This window comes from Saccopteryx bilineata, chromosome 5, assembly GCF_036850765.1.
Source record: "Saccopteryx bilineata isolate mSacBil1 chromosome 5, mSacBil1_pri_phased_curated, whole genome shotgun sequence".
NCBI classification, from domain to species: domain Eukaryota; kingdom Metazoa; phylum Chordata; class Mammalia; order Chiroptera; family Emballonuridae; genus Saccopteryx; species Saccopteryx bilineata.
In genome coordinates, this window is record NC_089494.1 from 58,763,302 (window position 1) to 58,788,163 (window position 24,862).

At 40.1% G+C, this 24,862-nt stretch overlaps 1 protein-coding gene and 1 pseudogene across 1 annotated transcript in view; both read left to right on the plus strand.

The window, feature by feature from the left end:
- The window catches only part of LOC136306882 (uncharacterized), an 80,143-nt gene that overhangs the window by 18,775 nt on the left and 36,506 nt on the right, over nucleotides 1-24,862 (plus strand). Inside the window, exon 3 of the mRNA XM_066233672.1 lies at nucleotides 8,903-9,099. Coding sequence (XP_066089769.1) covers nucleotides 9,045-9,099 — 55 coding nt within the window. The 5' untranslated portion in view covers nucleotides 8,903-9,044. The remainder of the gene's footprint in view (nucleotides 1-8,902; nucleotides 9,100-24,862) is intronic.
- On the plus strand, nucleotides 7,376-7,856 carry LOC136306476 (myosin regulatory light polypeptide 9 pseudogene; annotated as a pseudogene).

The window sequence follows — 24,862 nt, forward strand, 5'->3', positions numbered from 1 at the left end:
GCCCACGGTCAAGGCACATATGAGAAAGCAATCAATGAACAACTAAGAAGTCGCAACACGCAACGAGAAACTGATGATTGATGCTTCTCATCTCTCTCCGTTCCTGTCTGTCTGTCCCTGTCTATCTCTGCTTCTGTAAAAAAAAAAAAAAAAAAAAGATTTCCTTCTTTAAAAAAAAAAAAGAGTTAATAAGGTCCATTCAGGATTCTTAATGCCTGCGTTTGCAGCAAAGCCAGATCTCACTTGCATCACTTTTTTGTTGTTGTTGTTGTTGTTGTGTTTTTTTTTTATAATAAATTTTTATTAATGGTAATGGGATGACATTAATAAATCAGGGTACATATATTCAAAGAAAACATGTCTAGGTTATTTTGTCATTAAATTATGTTGCAAACCCCTCGCCCAAAGTCAGATTGTCCTCCGTCACCCTCTATCTAGTTCTCTGTGCCCCTCCCCCTCCCCCTAACTCTCTCCCTCCCTCCCTCCCATGTCCTCCCTCCCCCCCACCCTTGGTAACCACCACACTCTTGTCCATGTCTCTTAGTCTCATTTTTATGTTCCACCAATGTATGGAATCATGTAGTTCTTGTTTTTTTCTGATTTACTTATTTCACTCCATATAATGTTATCAAGATCCCACCATTTTGCTGTAAATGATCTGATGTCATCATTTCTTATGGCTGAGTAGTATTCCATAGTGTATATGTGCCACATCTTCTTTATTCAGTCTTCTATTGAAGGGCTTTTTGGTTGTTTCCATGTCTTGGCCACTGTGAACAGTGCTGCAATGAACATGGGGCTACATGTGTCTTCACGTATCAATGTTTCTGAGGTTTTGGGGTATATACCCAGTAGAGGGATTGCTGGGTCATAAGGTAGTTCTATTTGCAGTTTTTTGAGGAACCACCATACTTTCCTCCATAATGGTTGTACTACTTTACAGTCCCACCAACAGTGAATGAGGGTTCCTTTTTCTCCACAGCCTCTCCAACATTTGCTATTACCCGTCTTGTTGATAATAGCTAATCTAACAGGAGTGAGGTGGTATCTCATTGTAGTTTTGATTTGCATTTCTCTAATAACTAATGAAGCTGAGCATCTTTTCATATATCTGTTGGCCATTTGTATCTCTTCCTGGGAGAAGTGTCTGTTCATGTCCTCTTCCCATTTTTTTATTGGATTGTTTGTTTGTTTGTTGTTGAGTTTTATGAGTTCTTTGTAAATTTTGGATATTAGGCCCTTATCTGAGCTGTTGTTGTTGTTTTTTAACATTGATTTTGTTTTTGAAAGTAATTTACTCAAGTAGTTCTATTAAATACTGACTTGCAATGCCAGCAAGTCTCATTATGCTGAGTTATCATGGCAATACCAAATATTTTGAAGACATTTACAGTCAAAGACATGTTTTGTTCTATTATCTATCCCTTGGCTGGGGAAAAAGGGGACTTGCTACAAATAGCAGGATTAGTGGGTCATAAAATAATTTACAACTCATGTGAAATCATGAACTTCTTATTATTGTTTTCATGGTTTATCATGAATAATATTTTTAGAAAGACTGGCCTAAAATGTATGCAAGCTATTAGTCATTATTATCCACAGGTCTTATCAAGGCAATGATGTCTGCTCACTTGGTAAATATAGTCTTTAAATTTACAAAGTTTCGGCATGGCCTATAACTTATATAGTATTAGTTCTACATTCTTCTTAATATATTCCAGGGTTACAACTTCCAAGTGCTTGGGTTGGCTGCACTTACAATAACTTATTTCTCCAAATCTGCTGTTGCTGCCACTGTTCTCCCAATCTCAGGAAGAAAGCTGAACATTCTCTGACTTGTCTCTTGTCCTAACACTTCTATTCCAACCATCACCAGGTTATGCCAGAAAACAAAATCACCTTTTCCTCAGTATTCCCACTACCATAACCTATGCAAGGCCACATCTCCTCACTCCTGGCCAACCTAACTTCCTCTAGGCTCCCTCTTCTGAGTTATTCTTACATACATTCTTGCTGGAATAATCTTATTAAAGTACTATTTGTAATACCTTCTAACAATTCTGACTACTCTATACCTTGATTATCTCTACAAACTCAGAGTACCCATAGTACTTCCAGTCTGGTTTGTACAGCTTAACACTTCAGTCTTCTCAGATAGTTTCATTTGAATTCATTTTTGTCTTGAGGAAAGAAAGTATGTTACGTTTCTTTTCAGATACTATAGTCCCTAACACAAGACTTGCTCAAGATCAACCCTCAGGGTCAAATTCTCCCAACTACTACTACTTTAAATGTGCTGTGGACTATTCTGTGCTATGCCAGGAAGAGTAAGATTATTTACTCATCAAGCACAGTGCTAAACTGTTTTCATAGATTGTCTTACTTAATCCTTTCAGCAACCCTTTAGGGTAAGCACTCACGTTATCTGAATTTACAAATAAAGAAACCGCAGTATGATAAGAGAGTAAGTACCTTGTTATATAGTGGAGTCAGGATAAAAAAACCAGGTAAAGAAAGACCTCTTGTCTAATGAGTGCTTCCAAAGACAGAAGTTCTTCTTTGGAGTTTTCCAGTTTTCAGAATGAAGTTAGAGGCAAGGTTATTTCCTGAGAGTGAGCCTGAGAGATGGAAAGGTGAGCATGTCTGAGGAATGAAGCACTCCTGATTGGAGTAGCTGCAGAGAATGGGGGTGAGAGCTAACTAAGGACACATTTGCAAGCCTAGCTAAACTTGAGGAGCATGCTTAGACTCAAATCTCATAGTTTGTGACAAACCAGCCCAACCTCCCCCATCACCTCTGTGCCAGAGCCTAGATAAGAGGGCAGAGAAAAGATGGTTAAGGCTTGCATCCTTAGAAGTGACTCATAGTAGATACAAGGTGGTTTGCTCTCCTACAGATACAGGCAAAGGGCTGCCAGGGTATAGAGGTCAGAGTCTGAGAGGGATCCACTCTGCTTGAGGAAATTGGAGAAATCCTCGAGTATGGGGGAAATTTAAACTAGATCTTACCAAATAAAATTGAGCACATTTCAAACCTAGTCTACTGAGAAATGAATGGACAGAACACAAAAGAAAGAGCAAATTTAGGGGAAAATCATAAATTCAGTTGTCATACGTGCTGATTTTGAAGTGCCTACAGTTTTACCACAAGGAGATGTTCAGACTGGGAAGTTACCTCCTAAAAGTAATAGGTCAAGATTTCACACACCGAGTTGCCAGCACATGGAGAGAATGAAAAGTTATCAGAGAGCTAGCCCACAGTTTTCTCATAGATAAGGGCAGAAAGATAATACAGCCACCTGATGACTCTCAGAGCAATACAATGATCCTACTAGGCACCAGAACAAAGTTCTCTGGCCGTAAAACCAAGATGGAAGAGGAGAAAAGGCCTGGGTTATTTTAGGACATGGAGTAGGTAGCAAGTAACTGATGTAGCCCTCAGGAGTGATTAGGATACTGCAAAAGGAGCCAAGGGGAGATTTAAAGTTGTACAGAGAGAGTTGGCAGCAGAACTGCAAAAACAAGGTTCACTTGCACAAGCTTGCCTGGATCTAGCCTTGGAGGAGCTCATAGCGAGGTCAAGATGACAGGGCAAAGCCCGAGGCACCAGTGCTCTTTTCTCATACCCTCTTCTGCAGTGGTTACTGTGCTTCCCATACAGAACTATTCTAGTCTCACTGTCTCATTGACATGCCTCACATATCCATCTTTGCCCTAAAAGCCTATTTTAAATGCGAAAAGATCCAAAGGCATCAAGTTTTTAAAGGAAAATTACTGTTTTGTAGTTAAGTTCTAAACCCTATGCACGTTTGTGTCTGGTTGAATCCTGGGCTTACATCTGAAAATTCAAATGTGTGAAGGCGACCAAAGAGTACTTGAGGACTGGCCCCTGGAAGTAGGCCAGGCAAAGCCCACCTAGCCATGTCTGCCCAAGGTAAAAATCTTTGCTGGTTAGGCACCTCTTCCTTTACCCGTATTTGCATTTATCTATGAAATCAAATCTCTTTTATTGACCACCACTTGCTATAACTTTACATTAGATAAAATGACACAATTTCAGCTCTGTGTAAGAGAACACAACTACCAGAATCCTAACGTTTCAGTCCCAAACCCATTGTTAGCTACCTGTGCTACTATGGTCATGTCAACCTCTTGGAGCCTTATTTCATCATCTGAAAAGTAGAATGCTAGCTGTTTCCCTTCTTCACATGGTGGCATTGAGATTCAAACCAATAGAAAATGGGAACATTCCTTTGTAGGATGACTATCATGATATAAAAATAAGGAATTGTTATATTTATAATTTTAGCAGTAGTAATAATTGTTATTAGCAACAGTAGTAAATGACAGTTTATTTTCATATAGTCTTGTAACATAATCACAAAGGCTATATACTGGGATCTTAGCATTAATAGGTTCATCCATCTGGTACATGGCCAAGGTCAGTAACAGGCAGGGAAGGAGACAGGGAGAAAAGGTGGTAAAAAGCAAAGGAGGCCCTGGCCGGTTGGCTCAGTGGTAGAGCGTCGGCCTGGTGTGCAGAGGTCCTGGGTTCGATTCCCGGCCAGGGCACACAGGAGAAGCGCCCATTTGCTTCTCCACCCCTCCCCCTCTCCTTCCTCTCTGTCTCTCTCTTCCCCTCCCGCAGCGAGGCTCCATTGGAGCAAAGATGGCCCGGGCGCTGGGGATGGCTCCTTGGCCTCTGCCCCAGGCGCTAGAGTGGCTCTGGTTGAGACAGAGTGACGCCCCGGAGGGGCAGAACATCGCCCCCTGGTGGGCAGAGCGTTGCCCCCTGGTGGGCGTGCCGGGTGGATCCCAGTCGGACGCATACGGGAGTCTGTCTATCTCTCCCCTTTCAAGCTTCAGAAAAAATACAAAAAACTAAAAAAAAAAAAAAAAAAAAAAAAGCAAAGGAGAAGAGAGAAAGAGAAAGGATGAGGATAAAGAAGGGATACGGAGCAGATAAAAAGAAAGGGGCAGAGAGAAGCAAGAGACAAAGGGAGGATGAAAAGAGAAAAATCACCTTCACTGACTTCCTTTGGCCTCCTGAAAGCACCTGTATTAGAGTAGCTAAGAAGCAGTTTTCAGAAGGGATTTTTCCATAAGCGGTCATTGAAATCATGAACTGAATTGAACAATTATGTTTTGGATAGATGTGGTCTTCACACATGGTCCCTGGAGAAGGAGATATCAAAGAAGGTACTTTCAGTGGGAAAATATTAAAATTTTTAAAAATGAGCAAGGAAATAACCTGGCTCAGTGATTAGCCACTATTTCGCATGAGATCCAACCTAGCAGGAAAAGGTATATGGCTTCATTTTTCAGTACTCTAAATGAAATATCTTTTATTAAGTCCCTTGGGGGAAGTGCATATATTTTTATAATATATATCACCTACCTGTTAAACAGAAAAACGTCAATCAACAAATTGACACCGCTTCTTAGGCACTTAATTGTTAATTCTGGGGCATAACTGGAAAGTAGCAAAGCAGATGCAGTTTTTGGATTTTTTATTTTGATTGGCAGGACTGAGGAACTGGTATGGTAAGGGTAGTTTCAGTTCAGAAAAGGGGATGAGGAAAAAGAAATGTACCAAACAGTTACTGAAAGACTCAGATTTTCCATATATTTTCTATCTATGAAAGAAACTCAAAGTTTACCTTTTGTGGGATAACATAGACTTTTTTCCTTGGTGGTAAAGGATGCAAAAAACACCTTAAGACATATCCAGACTGAACTAGAGTAGAGCAAGACCCGTTCCTTTCTTCTCACTCTCTCACTTTGTCTCTCGCTCTCTCTCTTTCTCTCTCTTTCTCTCTTTCTCTCTCTCTTTCTCTCTCTCTTGCTCTCTCTCTTTCTCTCTTTCTCTTTCTCTCTCGCTCTCTCTCTCTCGCTCTCTTTCTCTCTCACACACACACACATGCGCACACACATACACACACACACACAACTTTAATAGTTTTTTAGGCTTATTTTTACATTTATTTTTATTTCTCATGTACAAAAGCCTAGAGTTATACCCCTCCTCCCTTATGTGTTATGAGAGAAGGTTTAGGTACAATATTAAGGAAGTTAATTTAATAACCTTTTACATGCCAAAAAATAAGTAAAAATCTACCCAATATGATTAATAGTTTGTGCTTCTTTTGTCTTGAACTGTGTAGGTGAGGGTTCTTTTTCCTTAAAAAATAGATTGGTGAAAAGGAAGAAAGGCTGCACATTTACAAAGAGCCAGGACATGTGACCTGAAATAAGAAGGAGACTCAGCTGGTTTCATTCGAAAGATTAACAATCATTTCAGACAACATGCTTCCCCTTCAGCCGAAAATACGGAAAATAGAGTGGCACAAATGAGGGTCTTGACTGTCCCAAATGTCTACAGGATAATTAATGTGCCCTTCACCCTGTTTAATGGGAGCCCACTGCTCCACTTCATAATGAAGGCAAGATCCCTTCAAACAGTAGAAAAAGGAGAAGATTTTACATGTGTGATATTAAATTTTTTAGTTATAAAGTAATTCACTAAAAATATTTTTAATTTTAAAATTAATGTTCATTGTAGAAAAGTTACAATGTATAAAAAAATAAGAAAGAAAATAAAAATAGTTTATAATTCCACCGTCCAGAGAGATGTGCTGATAATATTTTGTTGTACATCTTCCTTGTATTTTTTCTTATACCGTCTTTGCTTAGTACACTAAGAAAATTGTCATTTGATGTTTGATGATTTCAGCATTGCTAGTCAAGAAATGAATAAAAAATGCAAAAATAAATGAGAAACAATAATTGCACCCACGTGTACTGTAGAAAGCTGTACCAGCCTCCAGAACTAAGTATTCAAAGAAGGCAGTTGTGAGAAATCAGCAGAGTGGAGCAGAAAGAACACACAGAACATTCTGTCCTAGTACCGTCATACTGTTACTCAGTCCATGACCTTAAGAAACTCATTTTCCTTCTCTAGCCTTCATTTCCTTCATCTGTAAAATATGGTACTGCAGTTTAGCAGTTTCACAAACATTATATGGTATTTTGCCTTGTGCTGGAGACCAGAGGTGACATGCAGGAAACTTCTAGCCTAATCTAGTGGGGTTTATAACTTAGAAATTAAAAGTAAGTAAAATTTTGTAATATCCCTGGAATTCTTCCTGAAATTTAAAAGAAGATAATTTGCAAATTTTGGTGTAGTTGCTTAAGATACTACTCAAAGTTCCTCAGGTCCTGAAATTCTATAACAAAGTACCACTAAAAATCAAGTGCATCTTTAAGATACCACCACACTGGGTGTAGAAGGGAGGTGATGGCGGCAGCAAGGGCAGCGAGGAGGGTCACTGACGTGCTTGGATTCTTGCAGCTGTGCAGGGATCTAACTGCCACCATGTCAAGCAAAAGGGCAAAAACCAAGACCACCCTGAAGCACCTCCCTCCCACCCTCTGCATGCAACATCCAATGTTTTCCACGTTTGACCAGTCACAGATTCAGGAGTTCAAAGAGGCCTTCAACATGATTGATCAAAACAGAGATAGTTTCATCAACAAGGAAGATTTACATGATATGGTTGCCTCCCTGGGAAAAAATCCAACTGATAAGTTTCTAGATGTCATGATGAATGAGGCTCTAGGTTCCTCGTGATGTTTGGCAAAAATTTAAATGGCATAGATCCAGACAGTGTCATCAGAAATGCTTTTAATTGCTTTGCTGAAGAAACAACTGGCACATCCAGGAAGATTCCCTGAGTAAGCAGCTGACAACATTGAGAGATTGGTTTAGGGGCGAGGAAGTGGAAGAGTTGTACAGAGAAGCACCTATTGACAAGAAGAGAGATTTCAGTTATGCTGAGTTCACACCACTGGTGTGATTCAAATAATTTAACAAATGGTTCTCCACCCTAATGACCAAATTAAGTATTAAAAAACGATATATTGAAAGGTGGTTTATTATTTCATGCATTTAATACTTAAGAACAAATAAAGAGGTACACAATACTAGATTACTGTATATCCCCATGTATAAGACACATTTTGAGGGGGGGGAAATTTAGGGTTTAAAAACTGGGTGCGTCTTATACAGTAGTTGTAGCTTTTTATTTTTACTTGCATTCCTGCTTTTTCACACTTGTTTTAGTGCTCATTGTTGAAGACAGTGATTCATCATCAGACACAGATGAGGACAAGCTAATGGATGGGAGTTCTGACAGTGATAAAGAGTTGTATGAATTTTATGATGAATAAAACTTGAGTTCAATAACTATGTAATACATTTTTTTCAAATTCTGGACCCCAGAATTAGGTGCGTCTTATACATGGGATCATCTTATACATGGGAAAATGCAGTAATTACTGTATTATTTTCTATACAAATAAATGTAAACCTACTTTTCCCTACCCTGTATATTATTCAGAGAAAGTTATTCACTAAATATTTTCTGAACAATAATTAAACTTTATGATTGGGAAAAAAAACCAATAATACCACCCTAAACCAGTGTTAAGTATTTTTATGCTGAAAGCAATCAGTAAATTTGTTGAATGTTTTGGAGAATCCCACTTTCAAATCAAGAGAAAATCAGAGCTGAATATCCTGTCAATTTAAAGCCCACAGTTTCACAAAATTGGACAGTAAAAATTTATCCGTACTCAAGACCTTTCTCCTGATCTTTCTCTGCTCAGCCACTTCCACCTTAATCTAGGAATTCAGTGACTTTATCTAAAGGCCCTTTGTTGAAAATTTGGTTTATTTAAACACTGTCAAAAATCCTTCTTTGAGATTGATGCTTGCTGACTCCTCTCATGTGAGTTTATATTACAAAAAGAGAAGATGAAGGAAAAGCTTGCTTATCAGTGTTTCAAGTAAGTTAAGAAGATTATGATGATATATTAACACTGACCCTTAATTTCTACCTAGATTGAAACATTAACGAGGTCCAACCATGGCTCCTACCCTCTTTGGAATGTTAAGCTCACCAGGACCTCAGTTACCTGTTACTTGTAGCTCAACGACCTGTGAGCCCCAATAGCTGTAGAGGCCACTGTTTGCAACAGCAAACATGCATGGAGATCCCTGGCCAGCTATACCTGTTCTCAATGCCACATGGGAAGAAGGTAATTCATTAGAAATTATAAAATTATATTTATTTCAAGGGTTTAAAATGTAAAATTTGGCCCTGGCCAGTTGACTTAGTGGGTAGAGTGTTGGCCCAGAGTGCCGACATCCCAGGTTCGATTCCTGGTCAGGGCACACATGAGAACCGACCATGTGCTTCTCTCTCCCTTCCTCTCCCCCTTCTCTCTCTCTTCCCTTCTCATAGCCAGTGGCTTGGCTGGTTCAAGTGTTGGCCCAGGGCACTGAGGATAGCTTGGTTGATACAAGTATCAGTTCTAGACGAGGGTTGCTGGGTGGATCCTGGTTGGGGTGCATGTGGGAGTCTGTCCCTCTATCTCCCTTCCCCTCACTTAATAAATAAATATAAATAAACAAATAAATAATATGTACAATTTTTTGCTTGGTTATAAAAGACTAACGAACCTAGAAAGGAGGCCTGAGACTTGGCCGGGGCCTTGGGGCAAGGGTCCTAGGAGGCTAAGGGTGAAATTTAGATAAACTGAAGTCTTTAGAAAGGCTGCTGGGTTTCCTGGGTTGTGAGGAAAGTTGTTGGGAAACTGTAGACTTTAGTGAAGGAAGAATAATGTTTTAGACAATAACAGCTGTTGATGTGAATTAAAAAAGTGATAGGAAGTACTTCCTAGTCAGGAACCTAGAAAGAGGAGTCCAATTTGGATCCTGTCTCAGTTTAAGATTGAAATGTAGCAGAGAAGTCTCCCTAATTGCCTTCAGTAATCGACTTGCTGTCTTTTATTTTCTCACCCAAATCTATATAAGGTTTTGGGCCTTGCTTTTCATACTATGTTAAATTAAAAATCTTACTTAAAGCTCATGTTATATAATCCCCTAACTTTAAAACTGAGAAAACAAAGACACAGACTTGTCAAAAGTCAACTAGTTATTACTAGAACTCCTTGCACAGAGCTTACTTCATATGCCACAAAGTTCCTATTTCCACAGCAGTGGCCAAACCTCTATCTCCTCCCTATTTCCTTCTCCTTTCTATAATGAAATGATAGGAGTTGGCAACTCTAAATTGTGCTCAGAATATATAGTCCTAAGGATCTTAGGACATGCTCTCTTACACTTTGTTGTTCTTATGCTTTAATTCAGCAAATATTTACTAAGTGATTGCAAAGCCCAACTCAGTACTAGTGTTGCACCGGCATGGCTGCAGCTAGCATTCACTGTAAAGAGTGCTTTTAACTCCACCAGAATAGGAAGGCCTGGGGGACTTGTACCTATATATATGTATAGATATATAGATATATAGATATATATATATAGAGAGAGAGAGAGATACATATATGAATACCAATATAGATATATGTGTGTGTATTTATTTTTATTTATTTTTTAGTGAGAAGAGAGGAGGCAGAGACACAGACTCCCGCGTGAGCTCTAACTGGGATCCACCCAGCAAGCCCACTAGGGGAGGTACTCTGCCCATCTGGGGTGTTGCTTCATTGCTCAGCAACCAAGCTCTTCTTAGCTCCTGAGGCAGAGGCCATGGAGCCATCATCAGCCTGGGGACAACTCACTCCAATTGAGCTATGGCTGCAGGAGGTAAAAAGAGAGAGAGAAAAGTGAGACAGGTAGGGGAGGAGTGGAGAAGCAGATGGTTGCTTCTACTGTGTGCCCTTATGGGGAATCGAACCTGGGACATCCACGCACCGGCCAACACTCTATCACTGAGCAAACTGGCCAGGGCCCAATAGATATTTTTAATTCAGTACAGTTAACCTGTATTTACTCATCTTTTTTTTTTTTTTTTTGATGACCAATTACAGGTTTCCTCTTATATCTTCCTAACATCCTTGCCTATTGCCTCTGTTCAAAGTTGAGCACAAGATTCTGGGAAAGGGGTGAGAAAGAAAGCCTAGGGTGTGACCCCCACAAGCAAATCTTGCAGTTTCCATATATGGGGCTTAGGAAAAGAATGAATGATTCTTAACGTCCTGGTCTGACTTTGGGCCTGGTTTGGGAGTGTGAAGATTCTGTCAAGAAGGAAAAGATAATATTACTAAAAAATAGTGCAGAATTGTTAATATAAAATCTCGTCCCTCCTTACAGAAATAATCTGATCCCCCTCACTGACATGGAATACACACACACATACATACACACACTGATAATTGTCAAGCCATGCTGCCTCTTCAGATCATGCTCCTACCAACCTTTCATCTGGACTCTCCACTGTCTCCACCCTAGTACAAGTAACCTTATTTCTTTGCCTGTACTCTAGGCAAGATTCAATAGCCTGATTACTGGCCTTCCCACACCTATATTTGTTTTATTTTGATCCTTTCTCTATTCTGCACCCAGAATAACCTTTCAGAAATATGTTGCTTCCTGGTAAGAAAGAGTAATGACTCAAATCATGAATGGGGCCTACAAGTCATGCACAAAGAAGCTTTCCCCTGCCTCCTTGGCCTTTTTTGTGGCCCACCTACATTGGTGCTGCCACCAGCCTTGTTTCCCCTGCCCTCAGCCCTAACCCCAGTCTCTGCAGCCCTCCTTTTCCTTCAGAGCTCAGCTCAAATGTTGCTTCCTCAAAGACGACTTCCCTAATATGCCGAACTAAGGGAGTGTCCCCTTCAGAAGTTCCCCTAGCATCATGCACTTCTCCTTCACAATGCTTATTATGGTTGCAATGATACAATTAGTCATTGAAAGACTGTCCCCTAGTCAGAATATAAACCTAGTGAAGTCAGAAACCATGGCTGTCTTGCTCACTGCTCTATCAGCATCCATCACAGTGACCAAGACCAGGAGGGGCTCATTAAATATTTATTGGATGAGTGGGGACACTCGTGTTCTAGAGGTGCACATGGCCCCTCCCTTGATGTACCGGGTCTGGATCAGGAAGAACTTGTCCTGTTATTATATCTCCTATATTTTAACTTTGGTTTGATTATTTTTATCTTCTGTGCTTTTACATTTTATTCCCAAAAGATGAGAAAGAACTCTTAAATGGAATTGTAGCTGGCAGCTGCACCCACACCAGTGTTCTCAGAACATACCCTGTCTTTTCCCATTTCCTTTTTATACTGCAACTACCAAGAGTTTGGGTAACAAGTCCTGAACTCTTACTCCTGGTCAGCTGAAGTAAGATCCCTCAGGGTTCATCCCAATCACATGCCACTTTCTATCGGAAAGCCTGCCTAGTCTTGTCTGAGCGCCTCTCCTCTTGCCAAAGCATTTTGTTTTTACCCCTGTTGAGAGGTTTTAGTCTGGCTTTTTATTATACTGTTTTGATGCTCATTTACTTAACCTACCAAACTCTATTCTCCCTGAGGGTAGGTACGCTGAACTAATATATTGTCTGAATCATTTTTATATCTCAGCATCTAACACAATGTTAAGTGCTTATTACACTAAATTGGTATAGTACCAGAGTGACTGGGGAAAGTCCTTTAGTCTTACAGTTCTGTTCATCAATTTCATTATATAGTCTTCCTCACTTCCATGAAGAAGTACAGAGACTAGAGACATCCTGTTCTCTGCTTTTCCTATGAAACGTTTCAAAAATTACAGGGAAAGAAGAAAGGAGGGACATATAAAAATTTTAGAACAAACTGAGTAATGTCAGTAAATACATACAATTGGAAATGGAGCATGTTTACACTTAAGAGCTCTTCCTCAAATCAGATGATGAGTTTAAAATGCCGGCGTATCTGATGATATCTCAAAAAAGGAAAAAAAATAGTTCACGTGCTAATAATTGAACATGCGTTATTGTCTGAGGGGCAATAAAAGCGTTATAATGCTTTGTAGTGGAAATCATCCTCCCTAATGTCTAAACATCTAAAACTTCACTGAAACCAAATTTATAGACCTAGAAATTTGGGTTTTAATCCCATTTCTGCTCCTATCTAGCAGAGTACCTTGGGAAAGTCGGATTAGCATATATATTGTAGTTAGTTGTGTTGCAATGAGGGCCTTATGCTACAGATTTTAAAATGGAAAGTTTCCTAAAAAAACTTTCTTTTATTTAATCAAACCATGTGTGGACTTGAGGAACGACAAAGTCAGGCCATGACTGTCAGGTGAGAAACTAGATATTTTTGCCATTATCAAATATATATTATAGCCCTGGCTGGCTGGCTTAGTGGATAGAGTATCGGCCCAGCATATGAACATCCCACTGTTTGCTTCTGTGCCCTACCCCCACTCCTCATCCCCCATCAGCCTCAAGCACTAAAAATAGCCCAGTACTTGAACATCAGCCCTAGATGGAGCTGCAGGGCAGATCTCAGTTGGGGTGCAGGTGGGAGTCTGCCTCACTATCTCCCCTCCTCTCACCTAAAAAAAAAGAGATATACTATGATATGTAGGAAAATAAATCATTTTCAGATAAAAACCTTGCCATGATATGTAGGAAAATAAATCATTTTCAGATAAAAACCTTGCCAATTACCAGTTAATTTCCATTGGCATGTTTCTTCAGTTCAACTGGTATTAAAAGTCTGTTACTCAAAAAAAAAAAAAAATTGCAGAACTATTAATCAGAAAACCTGTGCTCTATGCTCACTCTGCTAGTTACTTGGAAAGTATGTTTCTTTTTTTAATTTTCATAGAACTCTTCATGATAAGTGATTTTGTTTTCTTTTGTTTTGTTTTTATTTTTCTGAAGTGAGAACCGCGGAGGCAGGCAGGCAGACTTCCTCATGTGTCCGACTGGGATCCACTGGCATGCCCACCAGGGGGCAGTGCTCTGCCCACCTGGGCGTTGCTCCATTGCAACCAGAGCCATTCCAGCACCTGAAGTGGAGGTCATGAAGCCATCCTCAGCACGTGAGCCATCTTTTGCTCCAGTGGAGCCTTGTCTGTGGTTGGGGAAGAGAGAGATAGAGAGAAAGGAGAGAGGGTGGGGTTGAGAAGCAGATGCTTTCTTCTCCTGTGTGCTCTGGCCAAGAATCGAACCCGGGACTTCCACATGCCGGGCTGACACTCTACCACTGAGCCAACCAGCCAGAGCCCATGATAAGTGTTAATTAGCCTTATTATACAGATGTCTAAAATGAAGTTCTGAGAATTAAGCAACTTGCCACAAGTCACCTAACTTGTACTACAGTGAGAGTCCAATGTACTTGTTTTTAACACAGACTGAATTCTTTAGATCTTGTTTTGTCCCCCTCTGTACAATTAGGGAATTTAATATTATCCCCCCTGGAGGGATAATATTAAATTTAACTTGACTTGTTAACTTTTAATTATAGTAAATCTCAAACTTGTACATGAATAGAAAGACTAGTACAATGGCCCATTCCCCAGCCACAACAATCAGCACCTTATAGCCAGTCTGATTTCATCTGTTCTCCACTGACTTTCCTCCCCACCTCTTCCCCAATGGATTCTTATGAAGCAGTCTAAATATAGTATTTGATCTATAAATATTTCAGTATTTGTCACTAAAGGGAAAGACTTTATAAAAACAGCCCAATACCATTAACACACTTAAAATATTAACAATAATTCCTTAATATCATAAATATCCAGTGTTTAAATTTCCCTGATTTTTTAAAAACAATCAGTTTGCTTAAATTAGAACTCAAGCAAAATCTTCACATTGTATTTGACCAATATGTATTTCTTTAATGGGTAGTGCAAGTCTATGTCATTTTATTCCAGTAAAAACCTTGCACATTTTCAGCTTTGCTAATATTGCCAAATTGTTCTCCAAAAGAGTTGTATCAATTTAATTTCCCACCAGCAAGATATGAGAGCTCATGTGTTTCTTATCTTTGCTCACATTTGCTATTGACAGGACATTTTCTGTGGTAAGGGTAGAGTGAGGGAGAGGATTGGCTTTTTGTGTGTATTGCATTATTAATTTTTTAAGGCCCTGGCCAATTGGCTCAGTGGTAGAGCATAGACCTGGCATGTGGATGTTCTGGGTTTGATTCCCAGTCAGGGCATACAAGAGAAGTGTCCATCTGCTACTCCACCCCTCTCGCTCCCCATTCTCTCTCTCTTCCTCTCCTGCATCCATGGCTCTATTGAAGCAAGTTGGTCCCAGGCTGAGGATGGCTCCATGGCCTCCTCCTCAATGGCTAAAAAGAGCTAGGTTGCTAAGCAACGGAGCAATGCCCCCCCATGAGCAGAGCATCGCCCCCTAGTGGGCTTGCCAGTGGATCCTGGTCTCTGTCTCTCTGCCTCCCCTCCTCTCACTAAAATTAAAAAAAAAATTACAACTTTGACTCAAAGTATAACATACACAAAAGTTTCTTTTACTCTATGTTTCCCCATCTTTGTTTTCCTTGTAATGGAACTGTTGAAGAAACTGGATTCTTCATTATAAAGCTTTTCCCACATGTGGATTTGATTGCATTTCTGTGACACCGGTTTACATGTTTTTCTGTTCCCTTTGCCACCGTAAACTTCTAGTTAGGTGTAGAGGTTTGAGGTCATTCAGGTTTGATTTTTTGTGGGTTTTTCTTTTTTTGTGGAGGGATGGGGACAAGAACACTTCATTAATGGCAATAAGTACTTCCATCAGGGAATAATGATATCTAGTTGTCATTGTCATTCTTTTAATGTTTACAGTCCTTGATGACAATTGCCTCATTCCATTATTTCTAATAAGAGGTTTACAAAATGGTAATTCTAATTATACCTTTTCTTCTTCATTTATTAGCTAGACTATTTCTGTAACATCTATTTCTTTTTCTCCTTCTTCTTCTTCTTCTTCATCATCATCATCATCATCATCATCTTCTTTCTTCTTTCTTCTTTTCTCTTTCTTCTTTCTTCTTTTCCAAATAAGAGGAGGGGAGATATACAGACAGACTCTGGCATGCGCCCCAACCAGGATCCACCTGAACCCTTGTCTGGGATTGATGCTTTGCCTATCTGGGGCCATGCTCACAACCCAGCTATTTTTAGCACCTGAGGCAGAGGCTTCATGGAGCCATCTTCAATGCTTAGGGCCAATGCACTCAAACCAATCAAGCCATGGTTGTGGGAGGGGTGGAAAAGCAGATGGTCACTTCTGTGTGCTCTGACCAGGAATCGAACCTGGGATATCCACATGCTGGGCTGATGCTCTACCACTCAGCAAACTGGCCAGGGCCAACATCTATTTCTATAATTTCCCTGACCTGAATTATTTAATTACTGTGAGGCACAGCTCATAAAAGATAGGCAAGCTAAATGCTTGATTCTTTTTATTTACCAGTTTTCAGAATGAGTTGGTTCACTAGCATCTTCCAAAGGTGACCAATGAAATTATTTTTAAAATATCACTATGATCTCATGAATTTTAACATATCTGATGTGTTTGATTGCAGTTATTCTTACTGGTGCTCAAATTTAGGGACCTCCTCAAGTTGACATGTCCTCTGACATGTCTTTGATATGTTATTTTTGACATGTCTCTTATAGATTCCTCATTTTTGGGTATGACAGTATGTTCAGGCTCATCTTATACATCTCCTACCCCAGACCTTAGATCTGCCATTTCTCTAAGAAGCCCTGGAGACCACAATCTGGGTAGTAGTAGTATTTATTTCTATGAGATTGTTTACTGTTTCTGAGCCTTTTTAATGAACAAAACTAAGAAATGCTCTTTTTTTTTTTTTAAGGGAAAAATGCATTGAGTCCATACTGATATTTTCAGTCCAAATTTAGGAATACAATGTTTTCTTTGATTTTATAGTTGTATTTTTTTTTCTGCTAAAAATCTAGGTCCCTCCTTTTAGAATATTTAAATGCTTTCAGAATTTTTACTGCCAGTTTGGCCATTAAAGATAAAGTTAAGATGTTTTGCAGGCATTTTTTGCCCTGAGGGTATTTCCACTAGGGTCACATCACAAAGTGCAAAAAATTACTATATTTTAATATCACTGATACACAAAATATTAAACAGACCCTGGTCAGTTGGCTCAATGGCAGAATGTCAGCCCAGCATGTGGATGTCCTGGGTTGAATTTCCAGTCAGAGCACACAGGAGAAGGGCCCATCTACTTCTCCACCCCTCCCGCTCCCCCTTCCGTCTCCCTCTCTCCCCCTCCTGTAGCCATGGCTTGATTGGAGCAAGTTGGCCTGGGCTCTGGGGATGGCTCCATGGCCTTGGCCTCAGGCACTAAGGAGAGCTTGGTAACTGAGCAATAGAGCAGTAGCCCCATATGGGCAGAGCATCACTCCCTAGTCGGCTTGCTGGGTGGATCCTGGTTGGGGCACATGTGGGAGTCTGTCTCTTCCTCCCCTCCTCTCATTGAATTAAAAAAGAAAGAAATATTAAACAACCATTTGGAGCCAGTCAGCCCCCTACTATGCGATGATCACCTCTTCAGTTGTTGGACTCTGGAGAGGTGGAAGAAGTGTACTCTCTCAGTGCAGCAGCAGTTCACCAACCCGTATAGAATTGGTTTAACATTTTAAAAACTGGGAACACCATACTCTGCATACTGGCTTATTATAAGCCTTGGAATCTTTGAGTTCCCTTCTAGGTCCAACAGGAACCTATATAGTCACTCAGTTGAGATACCCTTCTCCAGCTTCCTTACCCTTATTAGGCTTTATTTATACACATATCTGAAAATCTCACAATAATACTAATGACTGTTTTACATGATTCTGGAACTCCTGGCCAATAAAATAAGCAACAAAACAAAAATATGAGTTATGACTATTAGGAAATAAAATTAACAGTATTTGGAACCAATACCCAAAACAAAACAAATAAGAAGTCTTAGCTAAAAGAGCAAATTATGAGCACAACTTTATAGACCAAGCAGGTTTTTAAAAATTTAACGGTGGGGCAAAAGTAGGTTTATTCTTGTTCATATGGAAAATAGTACAATAATTAACAAAAAACACAAGAGTAAGCTGTTTTATGTATTCACAACTGTAAACCTACTTTTGCCCCACCTTGTATTACTGTGGAGCCAGCTATAATGTTAGCAGGCCTGGATCAATTAGTAATTATAACTGAAGTTAGAAATAATTAATTATATGATTTTCAGGTATTTTGAATTAACTTCACTAGATTAGTGAAGAATTCCTGACTAACAGTGGATGTCAGTGATGCTGCCTTCCCTAAAAGCTCTTTCCTAAGAACTGGTATTTCCCTCCCCCACTGCCATCCACACGACTGCATGAGAGCTTTTCTGTGCTTACATAACCCCAACCCCTGGTCACACTTGGTGGTTTCCAAGATAGACACCTGGCATAAGCTGGTATAGTCAGAGGCTTCCTCTGGATTTTTCAAACTGGAGTCGAGAAAGAGAGTCAGCCACAGAGTTATTAAAGGACCCAGCCCCAGAATCCTGTTGGTGTTTGTGGACAGTCCTGTGTGCAGGAGAGCAGATGAAGTGGGCATGCAGGGAGCATGTCTGTCATGCTCCAGCCACTGCAAGAGGAATTCTGATGGCAGTATTTTTGTTTCTATTTGCTTTTGTTTTTAGATTTTATTTATTGGTGATTTTAGAGTGAGGAGAGAGAGAGAAAGTAGGGGAGGAACAGGAAGCATCAACTCACAGTTGCTTCCCGTATGTGCCTTGACTGGGCCAGCCTGGGGTTTTGAACCAGTGACCTCAGCATTCCAAGTCAACTCTTTATCCACTGTGCCCCTACAGGTCACCAAATTCAATAACCTAGAAAAAACAGATAAGTTCTTAGAATATATAACCTTCCTAGACTGAATCATGAAGAATTAGAAATCTAAATAGACTGATCAACAGTAAGGAAATTGAAACAACCATCAAAAACCTCCCCCAAAAATAAAAGTCCAGGACCAGGCTATATTTGTGAATTCTACCAAACATTCAAAAAAGATTTGATACCTACTCTTCTCAAATATTTCCAAAAAATTGAAGAAACAATACTTCCTAATACATTTTATGAGCTCAGCATAATCCCGATACCAAAACCTAGCAAGGATAACACACACACACACAAAAAAAAAAAAACCACAAAAAATACAGACCAATCTGAAGAATACAAATGCAAAGATACTCAATAAAATACTAGCAAATCAAATACAACAATACATTTTAAAAATTATACATCACAATCAAGTGGGGTTCATTCCAGGATCACAAGGATGATTCAACATATATGAATGGATGAATGTAATAAACCACATTAACAAAACAAAGGTTAAATATAATAGGATCTTACTAATAGATGCAGAAAAAGCATTTGATAAGATACAATATTCATTTATGATTAAAACACTCAATAAAATGGGTGTAGCAGGAAAGTATCACAACATTAAAAAGCCATATATGACAAACCCCCAGCTAATATTATACTCAATAGTGAAAAACTGAAAGCTTTTCCTCTAAAATCAGGAACAAGACAAGGATGCCCACTCTTTCCACTCTTATCCAACATACTTCTGGAAGTCCCAACCAAAGCAATTAGGCAACAGAAAGAAATAAAAGTCATCTAAATTGGGAAGAAAGAAGTAAAAGTGTCACCTTTACAATGACATGATTCTGTGAATATAAACCCTAAAGACCACCAAAAAATTTAGAAACAAGAAACAAATACAGTAAAAGTAGCAGGATATAAAATCAATGTACAAAAACCCACTGCTTTCCTAATTTTTTTCACTTCTTTTTCCTAAAATAAGTTTTATTTAAAAATAAAACTTCAGAAAAAGAAGTGAAAAAAATTCCTTTTGCAATAGCAACAAAAAGAATAAAATACCTAGAAATAAGTTGGTTTTTTGTTGTTGTTTTTTGTTGTTGTTGTTTTTATTAGCAAGAGACACACAGAGAGAGGGACAGACAGACAGGGAGAGAGATGAGAAGCATCAATTCTTTGTTGCAGCACCTTAGTTGTTCATGATTGCTTTCTTATCTGTGCCTTGACTGGGGAGGAGGGGAAGAGGTTTCAATTGAACCAGTAATTCCTTGCTCAAACCAGCAACCTTGGGCTCAAGCCAGCAACCCTGGGCTTCAAGCCAGCAACCAGCGACCATGTGATCATGTCTATGATCCCACACTCAAGCTGGTGAGTCTGCACTCAAGCCAGCAACCTTCGGGTTTTGAACCTGGGTCCTCTGTGTCCCAGGCCGATGCTCTATCCACTGTGCCACTGCCTGGTCAGGCCTTAGGCATAAACTTAACAAAGGATGTGAAAACTACAAAACATTATTAAAAGAGATTGAAAAAAGACACAATAAAATGCAAAGATATTCTGCATTCATGGAGTGGAAAGATCAACATAATTAAAATGGCCATATTACCCAAAGCAATATCCAGATTTAATACAATCCCCATCAGAATCCCAATGGCATTTCTTTTTAAGAAATAGAACAAAAAAATCATCAGATTTGTGTAGAACTACAAAAAATCCTGAATAGCCAAAGCAGTTTTGAGAGAAAAGAACAAAGCTAAAGGTAGCACAGTACCTTATTTCAAATTATACTACAGAGCTATGATAATCAAACATGGAACAGGTAGCAAAACAGACACAGAGACCAATGAAACAGAACTGAGAGCCCAGAAGCAAAACCATGTAATGGGCAAATAATCTTTGACAAAGGAACCAAAATGCACTATGGAGGGAAAGAAGCCTCTTCAATAAGTGGTACTGGGAATATCAGAAAGCCATAAGCAAAGGAATGAAACTAGATTACAGTTTGTCCTGATGTACAAAAATTAACTGAAAACGGATCAAAGACCTAATATAAAATCTGAAAAAATAACTTACATAGAAGAAAACAGGTATTAAACATATGAACCTTGGCCCTGGCCGGTTGGCTCAGCGGTAGAGCGTTAGAGCATCGGCCTGGCATGCGGGGGACCCGGGTTCGATTCCCGGCCAGGGCACATAGGAGAAGCGCCCATTTGCTTCTCCACCCCCACCCCCCTCCTTCCTCTCTGTCTCTCTCTTCCCCTCCCGCAGCCAAGGCTCCATTGGAGCAAAGATGGCCCGGGCACTGGGGATGGCTCCTTGGCCTCTGCCCCAGGCGCTAGAGTGGCTCTGGTCGTGGCAGAGCGACCCCCCGGAGGGGCAGAGCATCGCCCCTGGTGGGCGTGCCAGGTGGATCCCGGTCGGGCGCATGCGGGAGTCTGTCTGACTGTCTCTCCCCGTTTCCAGCTTCAGAAAAATAAAAATAAATAAATAAATAAAAAATAAAAACATATGAACCTTGGTCTTAGACAACATTTTATGAATTTGACCCCAGAGGCAAGGGGAATAAAGGCAAAAATAAATGAATGGGACTATACCAAACTAAAAAGCTTCTGCACAGCAAAAGAAACTACCAATAAAACAAAAAGGCAACCAACTAAATGGAAGATGATATTTGAAAACAACAGGTCTAACAAGGGGTTAATATCCAAAATATATAAAGAACTCATACAATTCAACACCAAACAAACAGTTCAATTTAAAAATGGGAAGAGGACCAGAACAGATACCTCTTTCAAGAAGACATACAGCCTGGCGTAGTGGATAAAGCATCGACCTGGAACACTGAGGTTGCCAGTTCAAAATCCTTGGCTTGCCTCATCAAGCCACATATGGGAGTTGATGCTTCCTGCTCCTCCCCCCATCTTTCTCTCCCTCTCTCCTCTCTCTCTAAAAATAAATAAATTTTAAAAGTATAAGAAAAGGATACTTTATAAAACAGAAGAAGAAGACATACAAATGGTCAACAGATATATAAAAAGATGTTCATCTCCACTAGCTACTAGGGAAATGCAAATCAAAACTACAATGAGATATCTGTTAGAATGGCTATTATCAACAAGACAGGTAATAACAAGTGTTGGAGAGGCTGTAAAGAAAAAGGAACCCTCATTCACTGCTGGTGAGAATATAAACTGGTACAGCCACTGTGGAAAATAGTATGGTGAATTCTCAAAACATTAAGAACAGAGTTACCATACGACCCAGCAATCCCTCTTCTGGGTATCTACCTGAAAAACCAGAAGACACTTATTCACAAAACGTATGCACCCATATGTACACTGCAGCATTATCATGGTGGCCAAGACATGGAGACACCCAAAGTGTCCTTTGACAGAGGATTGGATAAAGAAGATGTGGTACATATATACTATGGAACACTACTTACCCATAACAAAAGATGAAAACTGTCATTTGCAACAACATGGATGGACCTTGAGAATATTATGCTAATCAAAATAAGTCAGTCAGAAAAAGAACCATATGATTTCACTCATATGTGGGATATAACACTGAAAGTCAGAGACAGACAACAGTGTGGTGGTTACCAGAGGGAAGGGGATGGGGGAGTAGTAAAGGTTGTCAAGGGGGCCAAATATAAGGTGAGGGAAGATGTCTTCACTGAAACCTATATGATCTTATTAATGTTATCCCAATAAAATTTTATTTTAAAAAAGGATGGAAATTTTTTTTAATGTATTGGGTCTAAAATAATTAAAATTAAAAATTGTCAAAAACCAACACAAGCCTGACTTGTGGTGGCGCAGTGGATAAAGCATTGACGTGGAACGCTGAGGTCACCAGTTCAAAACTCTGGGCTTGCCTGGTCAAGGCACATATGGGAGTTGATGCTTCTTGCTCCTCCTCCTTTCTCTCTCTCACACTCACTCTCTCCTCTCTAAAAAATGAATACATAAATAAAAATTTTAAAAAAACCAACACACACAAAAAAATTAAGCTGAGGAAAAATGGTTATTCACTTGAGAAAAAAAAATTAAACTGAAGATCTACCTCATATCATATACACAAATCAACTCCAGATAGATTAAAACTTTTAATGCAGAAACAAAACTTTAAAAAATGTATGTGAATATATCTAGTCATGGAATAAAAAGTGTCTTAAATATAAGACATAAGAATTAATGACTGTTGAAGATTAATAAATTTGACTACATTATTCTTAAGACTCCATCTTAAAGAAAGTAAAAAATTACAAATTAGAAGGAGATGCTTGCAATAACTGCAAAAAGATTAGTACAGGACTATATAAAGAACTACTAAAAATCAATTAAAAAAACACTAACAACCTCATATAAAAATGCATATAGGCCTGACCAGGCGGTGGCGCAGTGGATGGAGCGTCAGACTGGGATGCAGAGGACCCAGGTTCGAGACCCCGAGGTCGCCAGCTTCAGTGAGGGCTCATCTGGTTTGAGGAAAAGCCCACCAGCTTGAACCCAAGGTCGCTGGCTCCAGCAAGGGGTTACTCGGTCTGCTGAAGGCCCGCGGTCAAGGCACATAAGAGAAAGCAATCAATGAACAACTAAGGTGTTGCAACGCGCAATGAAAAACTAATAATTGATGCTTCTCATCTCTCTCCGTTCCTGTCTGTCCCTGTCTATCCCTCTCTCTGACTCACTCTCTGTCTCTGTAAAAAACATAAATTAATTAATTAATTAATTTAAAAAAATGCATATAGGCCCTGGCCGGTTGGCTCAGTGGTAGAGCGTCAGCCTGGCGTGCGGCAGTCCCGGGTTCAATTCCCGGCCAGGGCACACAGGAGAAGCGCCCATCTGCTTCTCCACCCCTCCCCCTCTCCTTCCTCTCTATCTCTCTCTTCCCCTCCCGCAGCCAAGGCTCATTTGGAGCAAAGATGGCCCAGGCGCTGGGGATGGCTCTGTGGCCTCTGCCTCAGGCGCTAGAGTGGCTCTGGATGCAGCAGAGCGACGTCCCAGATGGGCAGAGCATCGGCCCCTGGTGGTATGCTGGGTGGATCCCCGTCGGGTGCATGCGGGAGTCTGACTGCCTCCCCATTTCCAGCTTCAGAAAAATACAAAAAAAAGAAAAAAAATGCATATAATTTCTCACTCTCTCTCTCTCTCAATAAAAAATTATTTTGTAGGAGAAAGCAATTAAATCAAATGAAATTTACAAATCACCCTCAACTTCTAAATCATATATAAAAATCACTCCTTTCCAAACTATATGAAGGCTCAGTCCCAAGACATTCTCATCCATTCACGCAGCAAGAGGAGTCATTGAAGTGAATGACATCCTACACACCTAAGACAGAAACTCTGCCTTAGGAAGAGAAGCCACTGGGAGTTCTATTCTGCACAAGGATCTCATGATCTCCTGGGACAAATGGTGAAGTGCATTTGAACGCTTAATGAAGTCCCCAGAGTAACACACTCACACACAAAAAGGGAGATAACCCTGACCAGGCGGGGGTGCAGTGGATGGAGCGTTGGACTGGGATGCGGAGGACCCAGGTTCGAGACCCCAGGGTTGCCAACTTGAGCGCAGGCTCATTTGGTTGGAGCAAAGCTCGCCAGCTTGGACCCAAGGTCGCTGGCTCGAGCAAGGGGTTGCTCGTTCTGCTGAAGGCCCACGGTCAAGGCACATATGAGAAAGCAATCAGTGAACAACTAAAGTGTCACAATGCACAACGAAAAACTAATGATTGATGCTTCTCATCTCTTCGTTCCTGTCTGTCTGTCCTTGTCTATCTCTCTCTCTGTCTCTGGGGAAAAAAAGTGGGGGGGGGGAGATAAAAGTGCTTTGGAATCTTTGGAAGTGTCCAGGAAGTGTGAGGGTAAGCATTTAGGAAAATTAATGCAGGTCCAGGAGAGACAGGTTGGTGACAGAGACCAGAAGAGCAACGGCAGAGATTGGAGAGAAATACACAAAGTTGCAATATTTCTGAGGCAGGATTGTCAGAACTGAATTCATTGGATGTGGGGAGTATGGGAGCAGCAGGCTTAAAGGACAGGTTTGGTTTCTGAGTTGATCCTTTTGTCCACTGGTACAGGCTCTGGGAGTGCATCTACAAAGTTAAGAGAAAAGATTTAAAAACTAATACAGAACTTTTCAGACAACTGGATGGCTGGT